The sequence below is a fragment of the Salmo salar genome, chromosome ssa02 (genome assembly GCF_905237065.1).
Source record: "Salmo salar chromosome ssa02, Ssal_v3.1, whole genome shotgun sequence".
Lineage (NCBI taxonomy): Eukaryota > Metazoa > Chordata > Actinopteri > Salmoniformes > Salmonidae > Salmo > Salmo salar.
In genome coordinates, this window is record NC_059443.1 from 36,856,414 (window position 1) to 36,878,626 (window position 22,213).

Sequence of the window (22,213 nt, forward strand, 5' to 3'; positions counted from 1 at the left end):
GCCTACCTTATAAGCTACTCTTGAAATGTTGACCAAATCTATAATTTGGAGTTTAATGAAATAATCCTTAAACAATTAGAATGAGAATTTCACATCCATACCATCGCTAAAGACACCTCAAACACACTACATGACCAAAAGTATGTGGACGCCTGCTCGTCGAACATCTCATTACAAAATCATGGGCATTAATATAGATTTGGTCCCCCCTTTGCTGCTATCTTCCACTCTTCTGGGAAGGATTTCCACTAGATTGTGGAACATTGCGGTGGGGACTAGCTTCCATTCAGCCACAAGAGCATTAGTGAGGTTGGGCACTGATGTTGGGCGATTAGGTCTGGTTTCACATTCGGCGTTCCAATTCATCCCAAAGGTGTTAGATGGGGTTGAGGTCAGGACTCTGTGCAGGCCAGTCAAGTTCTTCCACACTGATCTCGACAAACCATTTCTGTTCGGGCTTCGCCTTGTGCACGGGGGCAATGTCATGCTGAAACATGAAAGGGCCTTCCCCAAACTGTTGCCACAAAGTTGGAAGCACAGAATCATCCAGAATGTCATTGTATGCTGTAATGTTAAGATTTTCCTTCACTGGAACTAAGAGCCCTAGCCCGAACCATGAAAAACAGCCCTAGACCATTATTCCTCCTCCACCAAACTTGACAGTTGACACTATGCATTGGGGCAGGTAGCCTGGGATCCGCCAAACCCAGATTCGTCTGTCGGACTGCCAGATTGAGAAGCGTGATTCATCACGAGAATGCGTTTCCACTGCTCCAGAGTCCAATGGCGGTGAGCGTTACACCACTCCAGCCAACACTTGGCATTGCGCATGGGGATCTTAGGCTTGTGTGTGGCTGCTCGGCCATAGAAAGCCATTTCATGAAGCTCCCGACGAGCAGTTCTTGTGCTGACGTTGCTTCCAGAGGCAGTTTGGAACTCGGTAGTCCCTCCGAGGATGGACGATTTTTACACGCTACACGCTTCAGCACTTGGCGATCCCGTTCTGTGAGCTTGTGTGGCCAACCACTTCGACGGCTGAGCCGTTGTTGCTCCTAGACGTTTCCACTTCACAATAACAGCACTTACAATTGACCGGGGCAGCTCTAGCAGGGCAGACATTTTACAAACTGACTTGTTGGAAAGGTGGCATCCTATGACGGTGCCATATTGAAAGTCACTTCAGGAAGGCCATTCTACTAACAATGTTTGTCTATGCAGATTGCATGGCTGTGTGCTTAATTTTAAACACCTGTCAGCAACGAGTGTGGCTGAAATAGCCGAATCCACTAATTTGAAGTGGTGTCCACATACTTTTGTATTTATAGTGTACCTTACAGAACATTTGTGAAAATGTTGCTATAACACACTGCTGCAATGTACAGACATTACTGCATGACACACAGTCGATAGATCATTAGAGAACCAGTGGGATGCAAGAATGTGTTCACTTCCTTCTTAACTTTAGAGGCTCCCGAGTGGCGCAGCGGTCTAACGTACTGCATCTCAGTGCTAAAGGTGTCACTACAGACCCTGGTTTGATTCCAGGCTGTATCACAACCGGCTGTGATTGGGAGTCCCATAGGGCAGCGCACAATTGGCCGGGGTAGTCCATCATTGTAAATAACAATTTGTTCTTAACTGACTGCAGTTGACATGAAACACAAGGCGACACTTCCTGAAAGTCACAGCTGCTACCTGGCGTGATCTCCTTAGCTGGTGGTGTGCATCACCTGTCCTAGATGTCATCACCGTAACCCTGAGATGTCACCTCCCTGACAGTTCTATTACCATGATAACTCTCCTGGCCCTGCATACATTACTGCTACATTTCTAGATCAGCGTTCAGGTGATGCGAAGGAGGCAGCAACACTGAAACGAACACAAATTCCCAACGATCAGAATCAGGCAGTTGCCTGCAGAGATATGTCATCTATAGTAAATTGTTTAAAAAAAAATGACTAAGAAAAATGTGTCATTGGTAAAACAGTTAACATTATCTCCATCTCCCCTTTTAATAATAGCTTGAATATTTCCTGTCCACTACATCTTGATAGGCAGTTGACATTGATAGAGGACACTGAACACACACACACACACACACACACACACACACACACACACACACACACACACACACACACACACACACACACACACACACACACACACACACACACACACACACTCTTATAGAAGCTTTCCGCAGACCTTACACAACCTTACACTCAGCCCAGGGGCACGTGAATTTTCTTAAGCACTCTATAAAGTGCATAACCTTGCCTTCTAGATCATACTCAGCTTGCTTCTTTCGACATTTGGTTCTTTGGAAGTTGTGGGAACGTACATTTTTGGTTTGGTTCTGGGAATTAAGGCATAAGTTACCTAGCCGGTAAAACAAAACGTTTTTTAAACATTCTGAGAACAGAAGTGGGCAGCATACCACCCTGCATCCCACTGCTGGCTTACCTCTGAAACTAAGCAGGGTTGATCATGGTCGGTCCCTAGACTGGAGACCAGACGCTGCTGGAAGTGGTGTTGGAGGGCCAGTAGGAGGCACTCTTTCCTCTGGTCTGAAAAAAAGCAAATATCCCAGGGCAGTGATTGAGGATTGCCCTGTATAGGGTGCTGTCTTTCGGATGGGACGTTGTGGTCACTAAAGCTCCCATTGCACTTATCATAAGAGTAGGGGTGTTAATCCCAGTGTCGTGGCTAAATTCCAAATCATAGACATGTAATTATCCCCAGCTTCCAATTGGCTCATTCATCCTCTCCGCTGTAACTATTCCCCAGGCCGTTGCTCTACATGAGAATGTGTTCTCTGTCAACATACTGGTTCAAATAAAAATGTTCCTGTTTACTCATAACAAGTTTTACATTTTTGTCTATTCAAAAAGACCCCATTTCAAAGGAAACACGCACTCATTAAGATCAGGTGTGGCCAATTAGTGGGCACATCTGAACACACTTAACAAGACAGAGGGTAGAGAGAGTTTTGTTGACCCGGAGAACGGAATGTATATTCTTAATATATTCTTTGATCGTTACTTGTGTTTTTTATGGAAAGTTTTGTTAATGTTCTGAGAACATGACTTCAAATAGAACCACGAGGAAACCTGCAGAAAATGTTATGCTGAAGTACTGAAATTCCCACAGAAGAACGTTGTTTCTTAACGTTCTTGGAACAATTTGAGAACATTATTTTAAATAGAACCATGAGGAAACCTTTAATAAATGTTATGCTGAAGTACTGAAATTCCCTCCTAAGAAGCATATGGTTCTCAGAATGTTTCGCTCTAGCTGGGTATCCTGCACCTTTCCTAGAATGTTGTATGCAAAATAATCATAAGACAACCACTCTCTCACCAAGCTCAAAGAAACATATGGTTCTCAGAACGTTGTGCGCTAGCTGGGTAGTTACTGCACACCCAGTGCCCTTTTATAGGTAGGCTACTCCTCCCATATTGCCTCAGCTGTATTAATATCTTCTATTGGAACGCTTATTTGGTTCCTAGAAGAGACATGGAGCAGTATAAGCATTTATAACATCATACTGGCTGATATATTGTCCAGTCACTGACATGGAACCCTTTTACTAGTTCTCTGTCCTTGTAATTTATAGCACCTCTCAGATCCGTTCAGTCCGGTCCAACCTCTGTGTGTTTATGGCAGCAGGTTATTCATTAAGGTCACAGTCTCCGTCTCACTTGAGTGACATCTGTTTGAGCCAATAATGAATGGCTCAATAATTGATGTGGCCAAGGAGAGCAAGGCAAAGGGCGGGTCGTATAACCGAAAATACTAATTTAGTATGAGGGGTCAGCCAGTAGTAATCTGAGCTAACAGAGTAAGGGTTTCTGTAAGCATGCAATGAATCCATGACAACATTAGTAATCATGTAGACTAGAATTATTTATTTATTTGTATACAATTTCTTCTCCCTCTGACTCAGTGATTCCTCATATTGATATTGGACACGACAAAGCCTCGTAATGAAGGTGGATTTGGCGCCAATGGGAGATGTCAACAATAGCCATACTGTACAATGTGGAGAGCAGAGAACTTAGGTGGACTATTCGTTTGCCTCGGTGTTGCTTGTAAACGCTTTCCTTAAGTTATGTTTGGATCTCAGTTCCATTCAAACAAACAAATTCCAACACATTTGGGGAAACATGTTTGTAATGTTGTTGTGTCTTGGTCGATCTGAACGGCATGGTAACCATAGACTCCTAAACAAGCCGAAGCTTGTTGGCTTTGTTCTCATTTTTAAGGCTAACATTATTGTCAAGGTCAAAGGTACTGTATAGCTCTTTAAGACTGAGGAAAACAAAAGGTAAACTGTACATTTTAGACACATTACTCTGTGGCATTTCGAAACCAAACCTCAAAACCTCTATCAGTGTTCTGACCTATGTTTGACATTAGGGTCGGCAGGTATGCATTTTAATGGATTGCAATTGTTGTTTTGAGCACTCCAATATTTCTACCTTCTCCCAAAAGTACTTGACTGGGACTTCTAATCAAATCCCTATCCTAACTTAAACCATGAAAGGCACGAAAGCAGTCTGCTGAAACATGAAGAGACTGTAAAAACCAACTGGCATGTGATGCAGGTGTTCAGTCTAAGATAACAGCACCAGGTTTCAAAACTGTATAAAACCTGATGGAAGAAATATATCAAAGTTCTCATGGACATGGAATGTTAATTGAGGCATTTATCATAATGTGGAATCCGAGGTGAACACGGACAGACACGCTGTCTGAATCTGCCCTTGTGTCCCAAGGGTATCCGACTTTAGATCCTGTTCCTGCTCTGTTACTACACATCTCCCTGCCTGTACATTAGCCCTCCAGCACGCCACCGTTTTCTACAGCCTACAAGATAGAAAGGGAAATCAACTCAATAGAAGCGATAGCGCAATGAACTTCTGTCTTTTTTAAGATGACAGAAAACTACCAGCTATTAGTTCAGCAGTGTGTGCTAGTGCATATAAACACGCCTGCTGTTACCCATCCACAGCCCACCAGATCAATTCTTCATAATCCCCTCTTTCAATCATAAAATTAATGTTTTCTGTCGTCAGAGAAAAAGACAGGTTAACACCCTCTAAATGAAAGGCAAAAGATATCTAAAGCTTGGTTGGCATCAAGTATGAAGCAATTCATCAATCCAATCTGTGCTTTTCTCAGGAGTTCTAGTAAACAGGTGATAAATGTAAGGTGATAATATTTTGGAAATAAGTCCCTCTGTATGGTACTGTGTGGTACCAAGGAACCTCAATACTCATTTGTCACACACTCAATGGGCTCAGGCACATCAACTAACCTGTACCCCTGCACACTGACTCGGTATCGGTACCCCCTGTATATAGCCTCCTTATTGTTATTCTTATTGTGTTACTTTTTATTTTAGTCTACTTGGTAAATATTTTCTTAACTCTTCTTGAACTGCACTGTTGGTTAAGGGCTTGTAAGTAAGCATTTCACGGTAAAGTCTACACTTGTTGTATTCGGAGCATGTGACAAATAAAGTTTGATTTGATTTGAGTGGCGCAGCGGTCTAAGGCACTGCATCTCAGTGCAAGAGGCGACACTACAGTCCCTGGTTCGAATCCAGGCTGAGTCACATCCGGCCGGGATTGGGAGTCCCATAGGGTGGGGCACAATTGACCCAGCATCGCCCGAGTTTGGCCGGGGTAGGCCGTCAGTGTAAATAAGAATTTGTTCTTAACTGACTTGCCTATTTAAATACATTTTTAAAAATGACTTGCTCTCTGGTCATCAGGCTGCCTGCTGTATTGTTTTTGGAGTTGGATTAGGGTTGGAAGTAAGCTCTCTCTGGCTGGAGAGGGGAGTTGTGTGTGTCAGGAATGTTGTCAGGAGTCTTTTGGGCAGATATACTACAGACTGGGGATTGACGCACAACCTTATGGGTTCATGGAAAGGACCACAGACAGACTGAACAACTGGCTACAATATGTACCTGATGACTTATAGTGTTTTGGTGAGCTCAAATTGCTAGCGCCGAAACCTGTTTGTCAATGATTTTACTTCTTAAGGGGAAGCAAGCTGCAGGTTGACGTTTATTGTCATGAGTCTTGTCCTGGAGGCAGAACTGGATGATTTCCCCTTAGATAGTCCAGCTGCAATGTACAAATTTTGTAAAAAAAAAACAACAAAAAAAAGCATGTTTTTTAATTATTTTTATTTTTTGGTTGTTGCTTTTAGGTCTTAATTTAAAGTTAGGATTAGGTAAAAAATCAGATTGTATTACTTTGTGGCTGTGCCAGCTAGCGATCACTCCGCAGAGCTGCCTCCAGAACAAGATTCATGACAAAAAAACTCAGCAAGCAAGCTGAGAGCTTTCAATTGTGGAGTATGTCTATTTGACACAATGACATGTAGGAGTGTGTGCATTTTACGTTTGAGTCAGACGCTCTTATCCAGAATGACTTACAGTAGTGCATACATTTTTCTACATGCATGTTGCCACTGTACAGTCCCATTGGTGAATTGTAGCATCAACAAAGTTAACAAAGTAAGAGTCTTTTATTTGAAATTGTTCATCTTTTACACATGAACAGATATTATACACAAGCCTTAGTGGTCCCTTGAGCCCATGACGTGGTCATTCAGAATGGTTATTGGGTGTCAGCTGGGATGGTTTTAAGGTGGAGGGCAAGGTCACACACAAACGCCCATATACACCCACACACATACGCACACACACACACAAAGAAACAAAACACTTACACACTAACAGACACAGACACGTAATGCAAGAGAAACTTCAACACATACTCTAGCCATCTAATGCACTGTAGACGTCAACAGAGGGGGGACTTAAAGTGCAAACAGCAAAAGAGGAGATCCTTCCCAGTCTTTTTTTACAAACATGAGTAATAGCTACCTCCACTGAAGCAATGATCTTAGTACGACACTGTCTTTACAAACATGATATCCCTATAGCACATTTATAGCTCAAACTGTGCCTTGCATTAGACAGAAATGACACTGCATAGTTCACTGGTTTGTCTTATACATTATTGCAGTACAATATAACTCCAAGTTCTGTTCTTGGGTATGATTCATGGGTATGAGAATGGCACAGGAACGTGGGTGGCTGTGTGGGTACTACTAAGTACTAGCTACTATAAGGAGGGAATTGTGATGAGTCAATGACTCAGTGGAGATGGGCGAGTAGATTCGACAGGGTGGTCCTACAGTAATGATGAGACTGGCCTGTAGTCCAGTGGAACAGGAGATGCAGTGTTAATACTGTAAAGCAGTAGTAATCCAAATGGAATAGAGTGGGCAGTAGTCCAGATGTAATGCTTCAGGTTGTCTGTAGTCCACATGTTTTGTTGAAGATGGTGGGTCTTCAGAGGATACACACCAGGACGACGAACGGTTAAAAGCCGTGGGGGGCCGTCCTATCGCCTCTGACCAGAATATCGGCTATTATTTCCCCATGATTCTACATTTGGATCATTTGGATCGTTCACACCCAGCAGGTGATCGCTAACACACCGCAGCCATCTGTTTATTTTAGCCGTTATTCGTTCCGGTGTGGTTCTTCTCTGAATGTAGGGGGAACAGCAGAGGGAAGGGGGACGCTGATCCATTCTGGGTCATTGATGGGTTCCTTGGGAAATCCATAACGGGAGGTCTGGCCAGCCCAGTAGGGTTTACATGTCAGTATGGGTTAAACAATTCCTCTGTGCCTATTATCCCCATATTCTGGTGAAGGTGGCCTGTGGTCCAAATGTATAGAGGGATAAGCAGAGGGAAGGGGACTCTGGTTCATAACAACTTCCGTGGCACGTCCGTCATGGGAAGTCCATAGAGTCTATAGGGTGGGGTTGTGAGTCAGTAGGGGGCAAACAGTAACTGTGTATGGGAGGTCCTGACAGGCCCGGGGGCGGGGCGGAGCAGGGCAGCAGGGAGGGTATGTGTCTGAAAAAGGGTGGGGCCATGGGATGGAGTGTGGGTGGAGCGGAGGCCAGGGAAGGCCGAGCCCATGGCTGCTGCTGCTGATGCCAATGCTGCCAGGTGAGCGGGCATTATCTGGGTTATCTGAGGTTGGCACAACTCCTTCCCCACTGTCAGCTTCACCTGGTGAGAGAGAGAGAGAGAGAGAGAGAGAGAGAGAGAGAGAGAGAGAGAGAGAGAGGAGACAGAGAGGGAGACAGAGAGGGAGAGCGAGCGGGAGAGCGAGCGGGAGAGACAGAGAACAAAAACTAAATCAGTGTCTGAGAGTATGGGTTTGAAGGTCAATGGAGCCCTTTGAAATCGCCTTCTGTATTAGTGATAGGGAAATAGAGCTTCCTCTGAACACCAAGATGGAAATTGTTATGTGCTGTCAATCAACTGACTCATGTATTCTAACCTACTGGGAGGAATCTTTGCTCTTTCCATATAAAAGTGTCTCCTCTGGGTTAATACAGTTGATGATGGGATTTAGAGGAGTCATTTACCACAGATTGTCAACCCCTGGGCCTGGTCGCAAGTTATCTCTGTCTGCCACTTTATGAGACCCATGATGGAAACTTGACTTTTCCCTCATTTTTTTCTGCCATTTGGCCCCAGATGAATCCCCAATACATTCCACCTTTAGCATGCTGGTCTCAGACCTTCATTTTTACTACGCCTGTAAAGTCACAAACCGTATTAACTCATATCCAGGGGTTATTGAATAAACAAATAATGAAGAACACTGTTTTAGATGACAAAACAAGAGAAAGAGATACCCTCAATCGTGTCTCTCACATCTTGGTGATATAGATTTGTGGAGTAGAGACTTTCTGATTGTTTAGGTGATTCCTATGATTCTGTATTTTGTCAGTATTGAGACAAGGAGGGACTTACTGGTTGTGTGGCCTGGCCTTTCGGGGGTTTACTGTAGGGACTGTATTTGGGTTTGGCCGGTTTTCCTGCCGCTCGGTCTTTGTGACGTCTGCTGCTGATGTGCTGGAGGAGAGACGGAGAGGACAGTAAGGTTATATAGTAAGAAAGAGAGTGACTACAAGTGATTGGTCCTAGATTCATCCCCCGCGGGACGGTTGAGCTAACGTAGGCTAATGTTATTAGCATGAGGTTGTAAGTAACAAGAACATTTCCCAGGACATAGACATAACTGATATGGGCAGAAAGCTTAAATTCTTGTTAATCTAACTGCACTGTCCAATTTACAGTAGCTATTACAGTGAAAGAATACCATGCTGTTGTTTGAGGAGAGTGCACTGTTATGAACTTGAAAATGTATTAATAAACCAATTAGGGTTCATTGGATCAGTCTAATACTTTACACATGCACTGCTGCCACCTAGTGGCCAAAATATACATTACGCCTGGGCTGAAATAATACATTATGGCCTTTCTCTTGCATTTCAAAGATGATGGTAAAAATGTTTTTAAATACTATGTTTTTTTTCTTTTAATTATTTTTTACCAGATCTAATGTGTTATATTCTCCTACATTAATTTAACATTTCCACAAACTTCAAAGTGTTTATTTTCAAATGGTAGCAAGAATATGCATATCCTTGCTTCAGGTCTTGAGCTACAGGCAGATAGATTTGGGTATGTAATTTTAGGTGAAAATTGAAACAAAATGGCCGGATCTGTCACGTTCACTGTCCTCAAACTCCCTGTCATAGATCAGCCAAGGCGCAGCGTGCCGGTAATTCCACACACTTTATTGAAGAAAACCAAACAAAACAATAAACAGGTAAAACAGAAAGAAACATGACGCTCTGGGGCTGCTCAAAGGCAGCTACACAAAAACAAGATCCCACAACTCAAGGAGGGAAAAAGGGCTGCCTAAGTATGGTTCCCAATCAGAGATAACGATGGACAGCTGCCTCTGATTGGAAACCACACTCAGCCAAAACAAAGAAATAGAAAAGCTAGATTTCCCACCCCACATCACACCCTGACCTAACCAAACTAGAGGAAAATAAACGTCTCTAAGGTCAGGGCGTGACAGGATCCTTAAGAGTTAAGGGGGCTCTAAACGACCAAGGAGGACAGAACACCACTAATTGATTTGGAAGGGTTGTCAGCCGTAGAGGTACAAGAAAATTGCCAGTAAATGCAATATGTCAAAATTGCATGATCAATGCGGCACTCTAAAAGTCCAAATATATATATAAAAAAAACTTGCCAATTAAATTTTAAGACATGTTCCATTCATCCAGTTTTGAAAGCCTACCTACTAATTTGTTTCTATTCATTTAGTGTAATCAATGCTTGAAAACGGTTTTCTGTCATGTCAAGGTTATATTACGTAGGCTTAGTAATCATTTCCAAATAGACACTACTTCAACAAACCCAAGAGAGACAGATACAGTTATACCACTGATAAGAACATGACATTTAAATATAGTGAATTCAAACAATTCCCATTAACCAAATTCACAATGTTCACTCATGGAACTGTGATAATATACAATGGCTAATGTTCATGTAACACCCTGGTGTAGCTCACCTGTTTTAGCTGTGTCTCAGAGTTGACGTGTACATCGCAGATCTCACAGTGAAAGGTTTTGTTCTGCAGGCCCGTGGCTGCCTTGGTGGGCGGAGCTAGGTTACTCTTGACCCCTGGCCGGGGGAAGGACTTGATGGAGCCCACACCACTCCTGGCCTCTAGCATGGTCTTGTGCTTCGTACCTGGATGATAAAATAGGAAAAAGTGAGTTACAATAAGGTCTTTCAAGCATTTGCATCCACAGTCCTTTGCCACTATTATGTAAACAGCATTGAGAGACACTGACATTAACTGCCAATGAATAGACCCTAACAATCAATTGATGATTGGCTGTGTTCTTAACATTGACCAAAGAGTGAACTCTATTTAAGAGCTGCTACACAGGGTTAGCGATCGAGCCCCTCAGGGACAGGAGAACCTGAGAGGAGGGCAGACCTCTCACCACTGTTATGAGCCTCCAGTTGGGATGCCGAGTTGACGGCCATCTTGCAGAGCGAGCAGTAGAGCAGACGCCTGGCTTTCTCTTCCTCTGTCTCCGGGTCTGTCTCAGCCTCTTGCTCCACCTCCATGTCTGGTTCTAAAGGTGAGCTGGGTTTGGGCGAGGCCCGGTCGTCCCATCCTGTAGCTGAGGTAGTCTCTGTCCCTGTGGATGAGTTGGGACTCGATGCCAGCGTAGGTGCCAGGGGTGGTAACATCGATGTCATGGGTGCCAGGGTTGATGCCAGGGTTCCCAGGGTTGGAGCCAGTGTGAGCACAGGAGATAGTGGTAGTGGCGATGCACCTGGAAAGCCATCTGCAGAGGGTGATAGATGTGCTATTTCAGCAGGGAAGGTAAATTAACACGTTACAAGACGACTACTGCACCAAAAATAATTGTCTCATGTAGAGAGATCAAAGTCATCTATGGATCAATAAGATCTGATGAGAGAAACAACACAAGTTGTTATAAAAAATACAGTGAACTGGCTCCTCATTTACCAAAATGACATTTTAGTCTCGGCAGCATCCCCTGATCGATGTCAATTCCTCTCAGTTCTCTCTACTGCAATGACACAGAGTGAAGATCGCCAGGCAAGGGAGCGAATCAATAGTGAATTATGTCGTGCTATTTTAGCAAACCACTATGTATAGCCCTTATTTATCCCAGTAGACATGTCAGAGAAGCACAATACTGATGGGAGTTACAACATCACTAGACACACATTTATCACAGTCCCAAGAACAAGCTATTCATTCACTTTCTGCTATTAAGGTGATTTTGAGAGCAGCCGTTAGGTTTGGTATGTAATTACAAACACAAAAATGCGTTCATTTATTAGTGTTGATGAGCGTAAAAGAATGAATGTTATTTGTGACAATTTTAATGTCATTGATCAATCTTCCAGTGCAAGAATTGTAATCGCTTATTCCATGAGATCTCAATTAAATGATTTGAAAACTTTACATGAAGTTCCACATGACCCCAAACCATTTCATTCATAATATTCTACAATATCCACATTACAATATACACCATTCACTCCAGTTTACATTTTTGACGCTGGATATCTGTTATATCACATGACGCCACCATAATTAGCATTTGAGTGAATCTTTAATTGGATGGTAATTGATGGTGGGCCGCACCTTGTCACTGATGAATACCGTTTCTGCTAAGAGGAAAACAATAACAGTGCCCTCTCACCCCCCTGCAATTATCATCCAGCTACTCCCAGCCTTCTCTTGAGTGCCAGGTATCAAAACACCCCGCAGTCACACTAAGCCAATCACTCAATCAAAGCCAACTCACTAGAGACCGAGAGCTGTCAACCTACCTCCTTCTGTGGGCAGGTTTTCAGCACAAGATAATGATTCGATTTTTCCATGAAAAGCAGGGTTATATGCGTTTTTGTAGTTTGTCTGTCAACATACATGTATTTTGCTTGCATGCGCACATGCGTGTCTCTATACATGTGCTTTTGAGTATGTACTCTATGTACAATGTGTTTTTGTGGTGAGTATATACAGTATGTTATATTTACAGTATGTGTGTGGTTGTGTACTGTTCACACACAAGCACGGATGTGACTCTTCGTTGCTTCATCTTTTAAACAGGAAATCCCATTTCAGTGACACACCTCCATTTAAATCAAGGGCGGCCTGTTCAAAAGGCAATGTAGGCACATGCATGTGTCTGTTCTTGCATTGCATTGCAGTGCACACATCTTCCATAACGCCCTTAAAAGAGCCATTTGCCTTTCGCGAGCAGGCGATTATAGTGTACTTGGCTGGCCTAAAACGCCCTCTACTCTGGGAAGGCTCCAGTAATCCATATCCCCACTCGCTGTGACCTAACTGGCTCTGTTAAGAACTCAATCACCTCTCATTAATGAAGGTAATGACTGTGATCAATCTAGAGAGGCAGCGGGTGGGGACTGACAGCTATGGGCTAAGGGGGGGGGGGCTAGTGAGGGAGAGAGAGAGAGAGAAAATGGAAGATAAGGAGTAATAGAGTAAATAAGGAAAGGAATAAGGAGACGGAACGAGAGCGTGAAGAGGGAAAGAGAGCGTGGAGAGGGAAAGAGAGATTGGAGAGGAAGCAACAGTGAGAGAGAAGGAGGGAATGAAAAATACAGTATGTGAAAGAAAGAAAGAGGAGGGAGTACAAGGGCCCCAGAAGGAAAGGGGGAAGAGAAGAGATCAAATCAAGAGGGACACAATTAAAGAGAGAGAGAGCGGGAAAGAGAGTGGATGCCACAAAGAAAGAGGGAATTCGATTGGGGAAAAGAGACAGCTATCATGACCCTCTTGGAGAGCTCCCCATCTTTTTCATCATCTGTTTCAGTTTTTCTTTTACTCCCCAATTTTGATCTTGTCTCATCGCTGCAACTCCCCAACAGGTTTGGGAGAGGCGAAGGTGGAGTCATGCGTCCTCCAAACATGACCCGCCTAACCACGCTCCTTAACATCCGCCAGCTTAACCCGGAAGCCAGCCGCACCAATGTGTCAGAGGAAACACCGTTTAACTGGCGACCGGGGTCAGCCTGCAGGCACTTGGCCCACCACAAGGAATCACTAGGGCACGATGAGCCAAGTAAGCCCCCTTGGCCAAACCCTCCCCTAACCTGGATGACACTGTGCACCGTCCTATGTGACTCCCGGCCACGGCCGGTTGTGGAACAGCCCTGGAATGAACCAGGGTCTGTAGTAACGCCTCTATCACTGCGATGCAGTGCCTTAGACCAATGCGCCACTCGGGAGGCCCACGGCACCTGTTTCTATACCTCTACAGCTCAGTTTGCCCAGGAGATTTCCTTTGGCGATAGAGCAGAAATGCTCTTCTCAAATCCTTACTCTTGTTATGCTTCAAGGCAATCACAGAGCGCCCCATGATATCTGATTACCTTTCTCAATGATAATTAAAATGATTGAGCCCCATTATATGCCACCATGACTTAAAGGACAGAAACCCCTCAAGGCCCTGCAGTTGTGAGGCATTCTTTCCTTTCTTCATTTTGATTTTCAGGCCAACTAGAGGCAGTTTTGAATCTACTGTGATTAGGATCTTGATAAAGTAGCTTTGATACAGAAGTGTATTTATAATGGTAGTGATTATCATTTGGATAACAGAGCAAAATTATCTTTGAGATATTTCACAGCAAGGGTCATAGATCTTACGTTGACTCATTCAACCCCTCCTTCCTCATTGGAATTCATTCTCCAGTGTCACGGTTGTTGGGATAGACGGACCAAGGTGCAGCGTGATTCGAGTTCCACATCTTTTATTAGTGAAACTTAAACAAAACAATAAACAAACAACGGACGTGAAGTAACAGAGCGCACATCAGCACTCAACAAAACAATATCCCACAACCCAGGTAGGAACAATGGAGAACTTAAGTATGATCCCAAATTAGAGACAACGAACATCAGCTGCCTCTAATTGGGAACCATACCAAGAGCACCAACATAAAAATGAAAAAACTAGAACACCCCCTAGTCACGCCCTGACCTACAACACCATAGAGAACCAAGGGCTTCTACAGCCCTAAACCTCCTCAGAACTTCTCACAAATGAGGGTATTTACAGTAAATCCTAGTTCCAGGCAAGTGAAAAGCAGGTTTCATGCACAGAGTCATCAGCTTTGCCACTTTGTGATGCATGTCTGTGTGTAAGGGCTTTTTCCAACCCAGTGCATACAGATTTGGATCTTTGAATTCCTTGTTAGTTAGGAGACGTGCATGGGGAGCTTTAGTGGTTAACTGATGGCTGAACAAGCCTAAGCTAGCCCCCATGCCCCATGCCTGTTCTATTGTGCAGCTGCTGTCAGTGCAGGCATGGCTCCCCTGACAATCTGCTCTTTAATAGCTAATATCAGGGTACATTTCCTCAGGCACTGGACTGGAACTGAGAGATGGCGACTGCGTTATGGGCAGCTCTTCTCTTTCTTAGCCACGTGCATGCGCACACACGCACACGCACACATACACAGACAGACACCCACACACACAGCTTGACAAGCAGTGGCTAAGTCATTGGCTAATTTATACAATCTCACTGTGGCCAGCTGTCCATTCGAAGCCACACACAAGTTCACAAGTCTAAAACACACACACATCCTCAAAATGCATACAGAAAATACATGAACACAAAATGTGTGTTATAATGGCTCTTTGGCAGAAGTTATGCATCAACACTGAGAGCCCACTATCAAGAGAAACTGCAGTTCCTCTCCCCATTCCTCATATCTGCTCTCCGTAGCCATTTCTCTTCCCTGACCTCTGCTTTTCATTAGAGGAGCTCACGGGCACTGATATACCTCTAAATACTTCAGCCTTAAAGATAATGTGGCGTTTACCCGCCTCGCCAATTAATTTCCCTGACATCTGAGCACATTAATATTCATTACCCAACGCCACTTTTGACAAACGGATGCTCCCACGCTTTGTAGACACGATAGTGAGGTGGAGGAGAAACCTGCTTGTTTTGTTTTGGGAGGTCAGTGATGAAAAAGATTTATGGCTATTTGTTCCTTTCCCGATACAGTGTTTAATGGTCTGTCTTTGAGGCCTTTCAGGGTCTTATTTTTAAACATTATTTTGTGAACAATATTTTCCACATAGTGAGACGTGGGCTTGCTCTTGAAACACACCTATGAGTGAGCTCTGGACTGCATTTCTCTAACAAATACATAAATATTAAAATATATACTGTCTGAATAAACTAAAGCTTGTTTTGGAATTCATTAGGTGCGTACCAGACTGAAGAGTGATATCAGCTCTCGCTAAAGGGGGTTTCAATTAAGAAAACATGAGGAGGACCAACACATACATTGACGAAATCCCCCATTGTGGAGCAAACGTTATATTAAAAAGTTACCTGGTATACTCTACCTTCACAACTCCAATCAAACTTTATTTGTCACATGCGCCGAATACAACAGGTGCAAACCTTACCGTGAAATGTTACTTACAAGCCCTTAACCAACAATGCAGTTCAAGAAAGAGTTAAGAAAATATTTACCAAATAAGCTAAAGTAAAAAATTATAAAAACAATAAAATAACACAATAAATAACACAATAACACAATAAAATAACGAGGCTATATACAGGGTGTACCGGTACCGAGTCAATGTGCGGGGGTACAGGTTAGTCGAGGTAATTCGTACATGTAGGTAGGGGTAAAGAAACTAGAATGTGGGGACAAAACATTGTCCCATTGGAATAAATATCTTATGTCTTTTGAAATATGTTGATACCCTCTCCGTAGATTGTGAACTATCCTATTCTGCAGGTGTGAACATGTGGGACCAGAGTGTTCACAATGCAGCGCCTTACAGAGTGTGAAGAGGAATCGCAGAACCTGAGCTCAATTATAGGGCGGCAGGTAGCCTAGTGGTTAGAGCATTGGACTAGTAACCGAAAGATCGAATCCCTGAGCTGACAAGGTACAAATCTGTCGTTCTGCCCCTGAACAAGGCACTTGGTGTCATGGTGACACATGACACCATGTGACACCATGACCACTGTTCCTAGGCCGTCATTGAAAATAAGAATTTGTTCTTAACTGACTTGCCTAGTTAAATAAAGGTAAAATAAAAATAAAAATATGGATGCTTGTATGTGCTCCAGAAATGTGCTCCTGGTTTAAAATCGCTTACTCATGGAACATTGGATTGTAGGTCCTATACTGAGGCACTCAGACCTAATCCTGGAGAGCCATGGTCCAAGGTTTCATTGGTGCCGTTTTATTAGGCAATTAAAGATGGATACAGGAATACTTTACAAGTGGACAGAGGTTACCCAGATAGCACTCTGGTTCTCCAGGTCCAATGGATTTAGCTGTAAGATTAATGGAATTGACAGAAGGTCACCCTCCACTGACTACATTTTAGAAAGATAAAAGACAGTCAAGCTTATCTGGTCCTGGTGCCTGTCTCCTGTACTAAATATACATCATCAAGACGTCTCCTGCATCTACTTCCTCCTGCTCCCAACTTCCTCTATTGTGACACCATGATCAGATATACAACATTTACAGTAATGTTATCCAGGTGAAAACAAATGGATGTGAAGAAAGAGAACTATCAGCACACTGTTTCTGTACTGTTTTCTTTTGCAACCTTTACACCAAAGGGACCTGGTCAGGTATTTCGGCAGACTCGGCACCTTTTGAAATTTGTTGGATGGATGTGACAAAGAAAAGAGTGACAGACAGAGCGAGTGGATGGGGATTGGAAAAAACAGCGGATACGGAAGGAAAGTAAAGGAAAATTACCAACCTTTCCTGCCAGTGCCGTAGCACATTGCTGGAGGGTTGATGCTCTTAGTAGGGGTTTCGTGGTTGGTGGTTTCCTTGGTGACCACTGAACCTTTGAGCTTACATTTGGTAGCGTCCAGAGATTTCAGCTTCTTGGCGTGTTTTGTTCCTTTGTAGTGGGCTAAGGCTTGGCTCTGCGAGAAGAACAAATAGCAGGCTCGATTTAAACCTGGCCAAACTATAACCAAAAACTAAAATATACAAAACACAGTGCGCTGCAGAGTTTGTCCCAGTTTAATTTACAATGTTATCCAATGTTTGTCTTTGTCTCGCATGTCAGTATAGTATCAGGGGCCATGTGACGGTGAATCTGTGATAGTCTGATGTTTCATTAATGTAGCTGTTTGAGTTTAGAGTCCAGACACGATTCTTCCAAGATTCACCTTCACAACGGATTTACCCAGACGCATGGACTGGGCCACATGCAAAAACTTTCAGTCGTCCTTGTTTACCTCCACATACTTTCTGGCTGACTTTGCCCGTGACAAGAATTCTTACTTGCTGTTTGCAATTTTTAGGAGAACATTTCTCCATGCCATTAGAGCAAATCAACAAAATGGAAATTTCCAGAATAAAAACCTTTTCTCTACACTCAACCTAAATTGATTTAGTCTGTGGAGGACATAGACAATTACTGGCATTGGAAAATGCATAAAATACTAAATCCTCTAATGCAAGGAACCAAAAAAAAGCCAAGCATGGCACTAGCTAGGTTTCCATCCAATTGGCAACAGATTTTTATGCAAATATTCTGAAGTCAGAAGAAATGATGTGTTATATAGCGAATTTCTGGTCTTGGCACGTGCGCTCTAACCAACATCTTGCAGATACAGTGCGGGTAGGCTACCTACATGATAAGAGCAAGATTATTTGTATTTTTCCGAATGGCAGCCAAGCATCGATTATCATGTCATCAGAATAAGACCCTAGATATTTATTGGAAAGGATCCTCAAGCTCATCAACTTGCACTTTCACCACCCTGTGAAGTTCATCATAACTTATTTCATCTGTAGCTTATTAATATACAGCCTGCTAAACGAGTCGTAGTGGAAGGACCACACAATATCATCGCGTGACTTCAAATTTACTTCGATATGATGGTCATTCTATCAATATTTGCGCATAAAGGCATTTCCACCGTCATTTCTTGCATCATTCATTTTACAGACCCAAAAAGATCCCACCTTGTCCAGCGTATTTTGTTTGGTTGACATTTGGAAAGTCTTCTGACAAATTTGCTGTTTCCATCAGGCCTGTTACGACATTTTTGATCTGACATGTTCTTTACATGCATAAAAAGGTTGGATGGAAACCTGCTTCATGTCTATGTTATCTTTCCTCCAATATATTGCTTCCTTATGTCATGCTCCAGTTATACAAGCCATCAGTAGATTTTTGCCAGAAGACAAGTGATATGGATGAGTGTTTAGTGTAATCAAGACCACAATTAATCTTTCATTAGAGCAATGATGTGGAAGAATTGCCTTAATGATACTTGAGATTTGACACAGACCAGATTAAGGTGGGGAAGGAGGCAATTCGTTTTTGGATGGTCTATAAGTGAGAAAGACATCTTACCAAATAAGACTGTCAATTAGCCATTTAGTCAGTCAATCATCGCACAGAAAAATTAAAGTGCATTCCCACGTGTGATATTTCATGTTCTGTGCATTCTTTAAATCATTCTTAAAATATACTCTAAACATATAGATCAGCCAAACCGGTGACATTTTTTGGTTGGGTTATAGTCACTATGTTACAGTATATGGGTGGCTATATGGAAATATCTTGCTGGCCGTGTAATTAGATCAATAAAACCACGTGTATGTTACTTGAACTCTGTGAAGCATTTATTTGGGCTGCAATTTCTGAGGCTGGTAACTCTATTGAACTTCTCCTCTGCAGCAGAGGTAACTCTGGGTCTTCCTTTCCTGTGGCGGTCCTCATGAGAGCCAGTTTCATCATAGCGCTTGATGGTTTTTGCGACTGCACTTGAAGAAACTTCAAACTTTAACTTTAGGACTGACTAACCTTCATGTCTTAAAGTAATGATGGACTGTGGTTTCTCTTTGCTTATTTGAGCTGTTCTTGCCATAATATGGACTTGATCTTTTACCAAATAGGGCTATCTTCTGTATACCCTACCTTGTAACAATAGCTCCAACACAACCCAGGAAGCCAAATACCATGATGATGACTCCAATGACTAAGAGCAGGTTTAGAGCTGGGACTGCTTCATCTGCAATACTGCTTCTATCCATATTTACTTTGGTAGATGGAGACACCCATAAGGATGCATCCATCGATCCAAGGCAGCAAGTTGAAGAAGAAAAGCAGATACTTCAGACCCTTTTTATAGACTGCCATTTTCTGTCAACAGCCAAGCAAGAGGTGGAGAGAGTGAGTGTGAAGTTCTCCACAGTGTGAGACTGGTTTGGTGGTAGTGGGTGTGTTTGTGGCTTGTGTTTTACTGGTCACCAATCAGAACATAAATAGTTATCTCCTCAGGTTGAAATGTGAGGAGACATCCTCCTCTAAAGAATGACTCAAGGTAAAAATAGTTTTACTGTTTCAGCAAGATATTTGAGAGCTGTGTCAGCTTATTGAGGCATTTTTGACTTAGCGCAGAGGAAAACTGGGTGGGAATATCCCAATTATATGGTACAATGGAAAGACCGCTTTAATTAAATCATATTGTATGTATTTTAGCTTTTTTCACCACACAAAAGTTCAGGTATTCCATTCTTCACCAAAGTAAGTTAAGCTACACGCACAATCCAAACAACCTCCCAAGTCCACCAGGTTTCTCCATCCAATTTAAACTCCTATATAGTCAATCTGCAAAGATGCTAAAGTATTTTTGATGCCCAAGTGACATCAAACTGAAATTTCTTCTCCCTATCTCGGTACCACGGAGATTTGATAGGTAAACACCATCTTTATCTGTTTGCTCAGGAGTTGTGATTGATGGCTGGGATGGATGATGATTATCCTGAGCTAGACCTCAATGCTGAAGAAATAATAACTGCCGCATTGAGTAATCACTAGCACATTGGGGCCCTGAATAGATAGATAGCTTCCTTAGAGGAGGAAGTATGACAATGCCATTTTGGAATGCTACTGAATTAACTACCCCTGGCTCAAAAATGTGTTTTAAATTGTAGGAAAATGCGTATTGATGGTAAGAATAAGGAAATTGTACATTCAGCTTCCATGCATTTTAGTAATGAGGGTTATATCAGAACTACTTTGTTTATTATTAAACAACTGCTGTAATGTATTGCAAGATAACAGTTGCTTACTCCAACTTTAAAGCCTTTACAAGAAAGTTGCCCTAGATTATAAAGATGGCATGTTGTGCTGGATATATTATTCAGGACACATCGTCATGTGAGACGAGTGACATCGTGCTATTTCACAACTGACTTAAGGATGCAATGTGTCCTCTTTTATAACAAATTACATATACTTTTCAAGATTCATGAGCCCATTATGTCTTACTTTGCTTGAAGTATGACCTCGTCAACATCTTCTGTGATCCTGTAAATATGGGTTGAACATGTAGGAGTGGACCGCTGTGCTTTGTTATTCAGGTCAGTACAACACAACACAACACAGGATTCATCGAGGGCATTTGGTTCCCCGTATGATCTCCAGAAGCTCACTCACCTGTGAGTTGAATCTCAGTTGGCACACGCTGCACGAGACGTGTCTTCTCTTCGCCAAGGGAGGAACTCCAAACGTGTGATGCATAACAGCTTTCTGAACGGGGTCCATCTGGGGGGGAGAGAGGAGAGTATAGAATCTAAGTGAGATACAGTGTTAGAGCAGACCTCTAAATCAACCACCTTACATCCCTTGGTGTTGTGGAAAGGGAAAATGATTTGCTTTAGAGCAGGGTTCCCTAACTTGTGGCAGGTGATTTATTTTTATTATTTTTTATTGCTGGACACAAAAGACTGTAAAAACACCAGCAAATCAACTACAAGGGATTTTAATTTTGGAAATCTGTTCCATAGTAGAGAGATATGTGTTCGTATACAAAGCAAGGTTTGAAATTATTATGTTTTAGTCAAATACTATATATGTTTGGGCTTCTTGCGGCCAATTTGCAGTATGCAAATGATTTGTAATTATGTTCCAGCCCCCTGACCATCCGCTCAAGAAAAGATTGGCCCGCGGCTGAATATAGTTGATGAGCCCTGCTTTAAAGCTTCTTCGTGGGTTAGACGTTTAATATTAGCTACAGCAGCTGTCTTCCAACTCAGACACAGACATATTGCACATTAATCTTAGTCAGTAGACACAACATGTAATTGTTCACTCTCTCGTTGGTCTTTCATTGTTCAATAATCATCAGCCAACAGCGCATGATCAATTCAAACAACGTCTTGCTGTACCCCAAAACAAAAGTGTATAGATCAAATCCTTTAAGTTTAGGGCAGGAAGAAGGTGTAAAAGATACTTCTGTTGAAGCATTTGCTTCCTTTATCACTCTCTTTCTCTCTGTTTGATATTGTTTGCACCTCAATCTGTCTAATGACCGAGCTTAAAGGAGTGAACCGCCATCTAACACAGAGAAAAGTTCCATTGTTAGAGCTGGATTAGGGGAGCTATCTGTTGTTGGCTTTCTATACCAAATACATACAACACTTCAAACATTTTTTTTTATATGCATTAGATTAGTAAACAAAAATGAATTGGGTTAAAATTGGGATGAAACCTCAAATGTTGAATTAAAATGACAGTAATCAGGCGGGGTAAGAGGTCAGATATACACTACCGTTCAAAAGTTTGGGGTCACGTAGAAATGTCGTTGTTTTTGAAAGAAAAGCACATTTTTTATCCATTAAAATAACATCAAATTGATCAAAAATACAGTGCAGACATTGTTAATGTTGGCTAATTGATCATTAGAAAACCCTT

At 42.5% G+C, this 22,213-nt stretch overlaps 1 protein-coding gene across 3 annotated transcripts in view; it reads right to left on the reverse strand.

Annotated features, from left to right (window-relative positions):
- Positions 1-6,527: 6,527 nt before the first annotated feature.
- The window catches only part of LOC106582075 (zinc finger protein 385D), a 41,689-nt gene continuing 26,003 nt past the window's right edge, over positions 6,528-22,213 (reverse strand). For 2 of the 3 annotated variants that reach the window (XM_014164805.2, XM_045703307.1), the window contains exons 3-8: positions 20,957-21,064; positions 17,249-17,420; positions 10,929-11,300; positions 10,487-10,668; positions 8,866-8,967; positions 6,528-8,112 (exon numbers count right to left, since the gene is read on the reverse strand). In XM_014164805.2, the coding sequence (XP_014020280.1) occupies positions 7,867-8,112; positions 8,866-8,967; positions 10,487-10,668; positions 10,929-11,300; positions 17,249-17,420; positions 20,957-21,064 (1,182 nt within the window). In that variant the 3' untranslated portion in view covers positions 6,528-7,866. The remainder of the gene's footprint in view (positions 8,113-8,865; positions 8,968-10,486; positions 10,669-10,928; positions 11,301-17,248; positions 17,421-20,956; positions 21,065-22,213) is intronic. The other variant, XM_014164809.2, reaches the window with a different exon arrangement.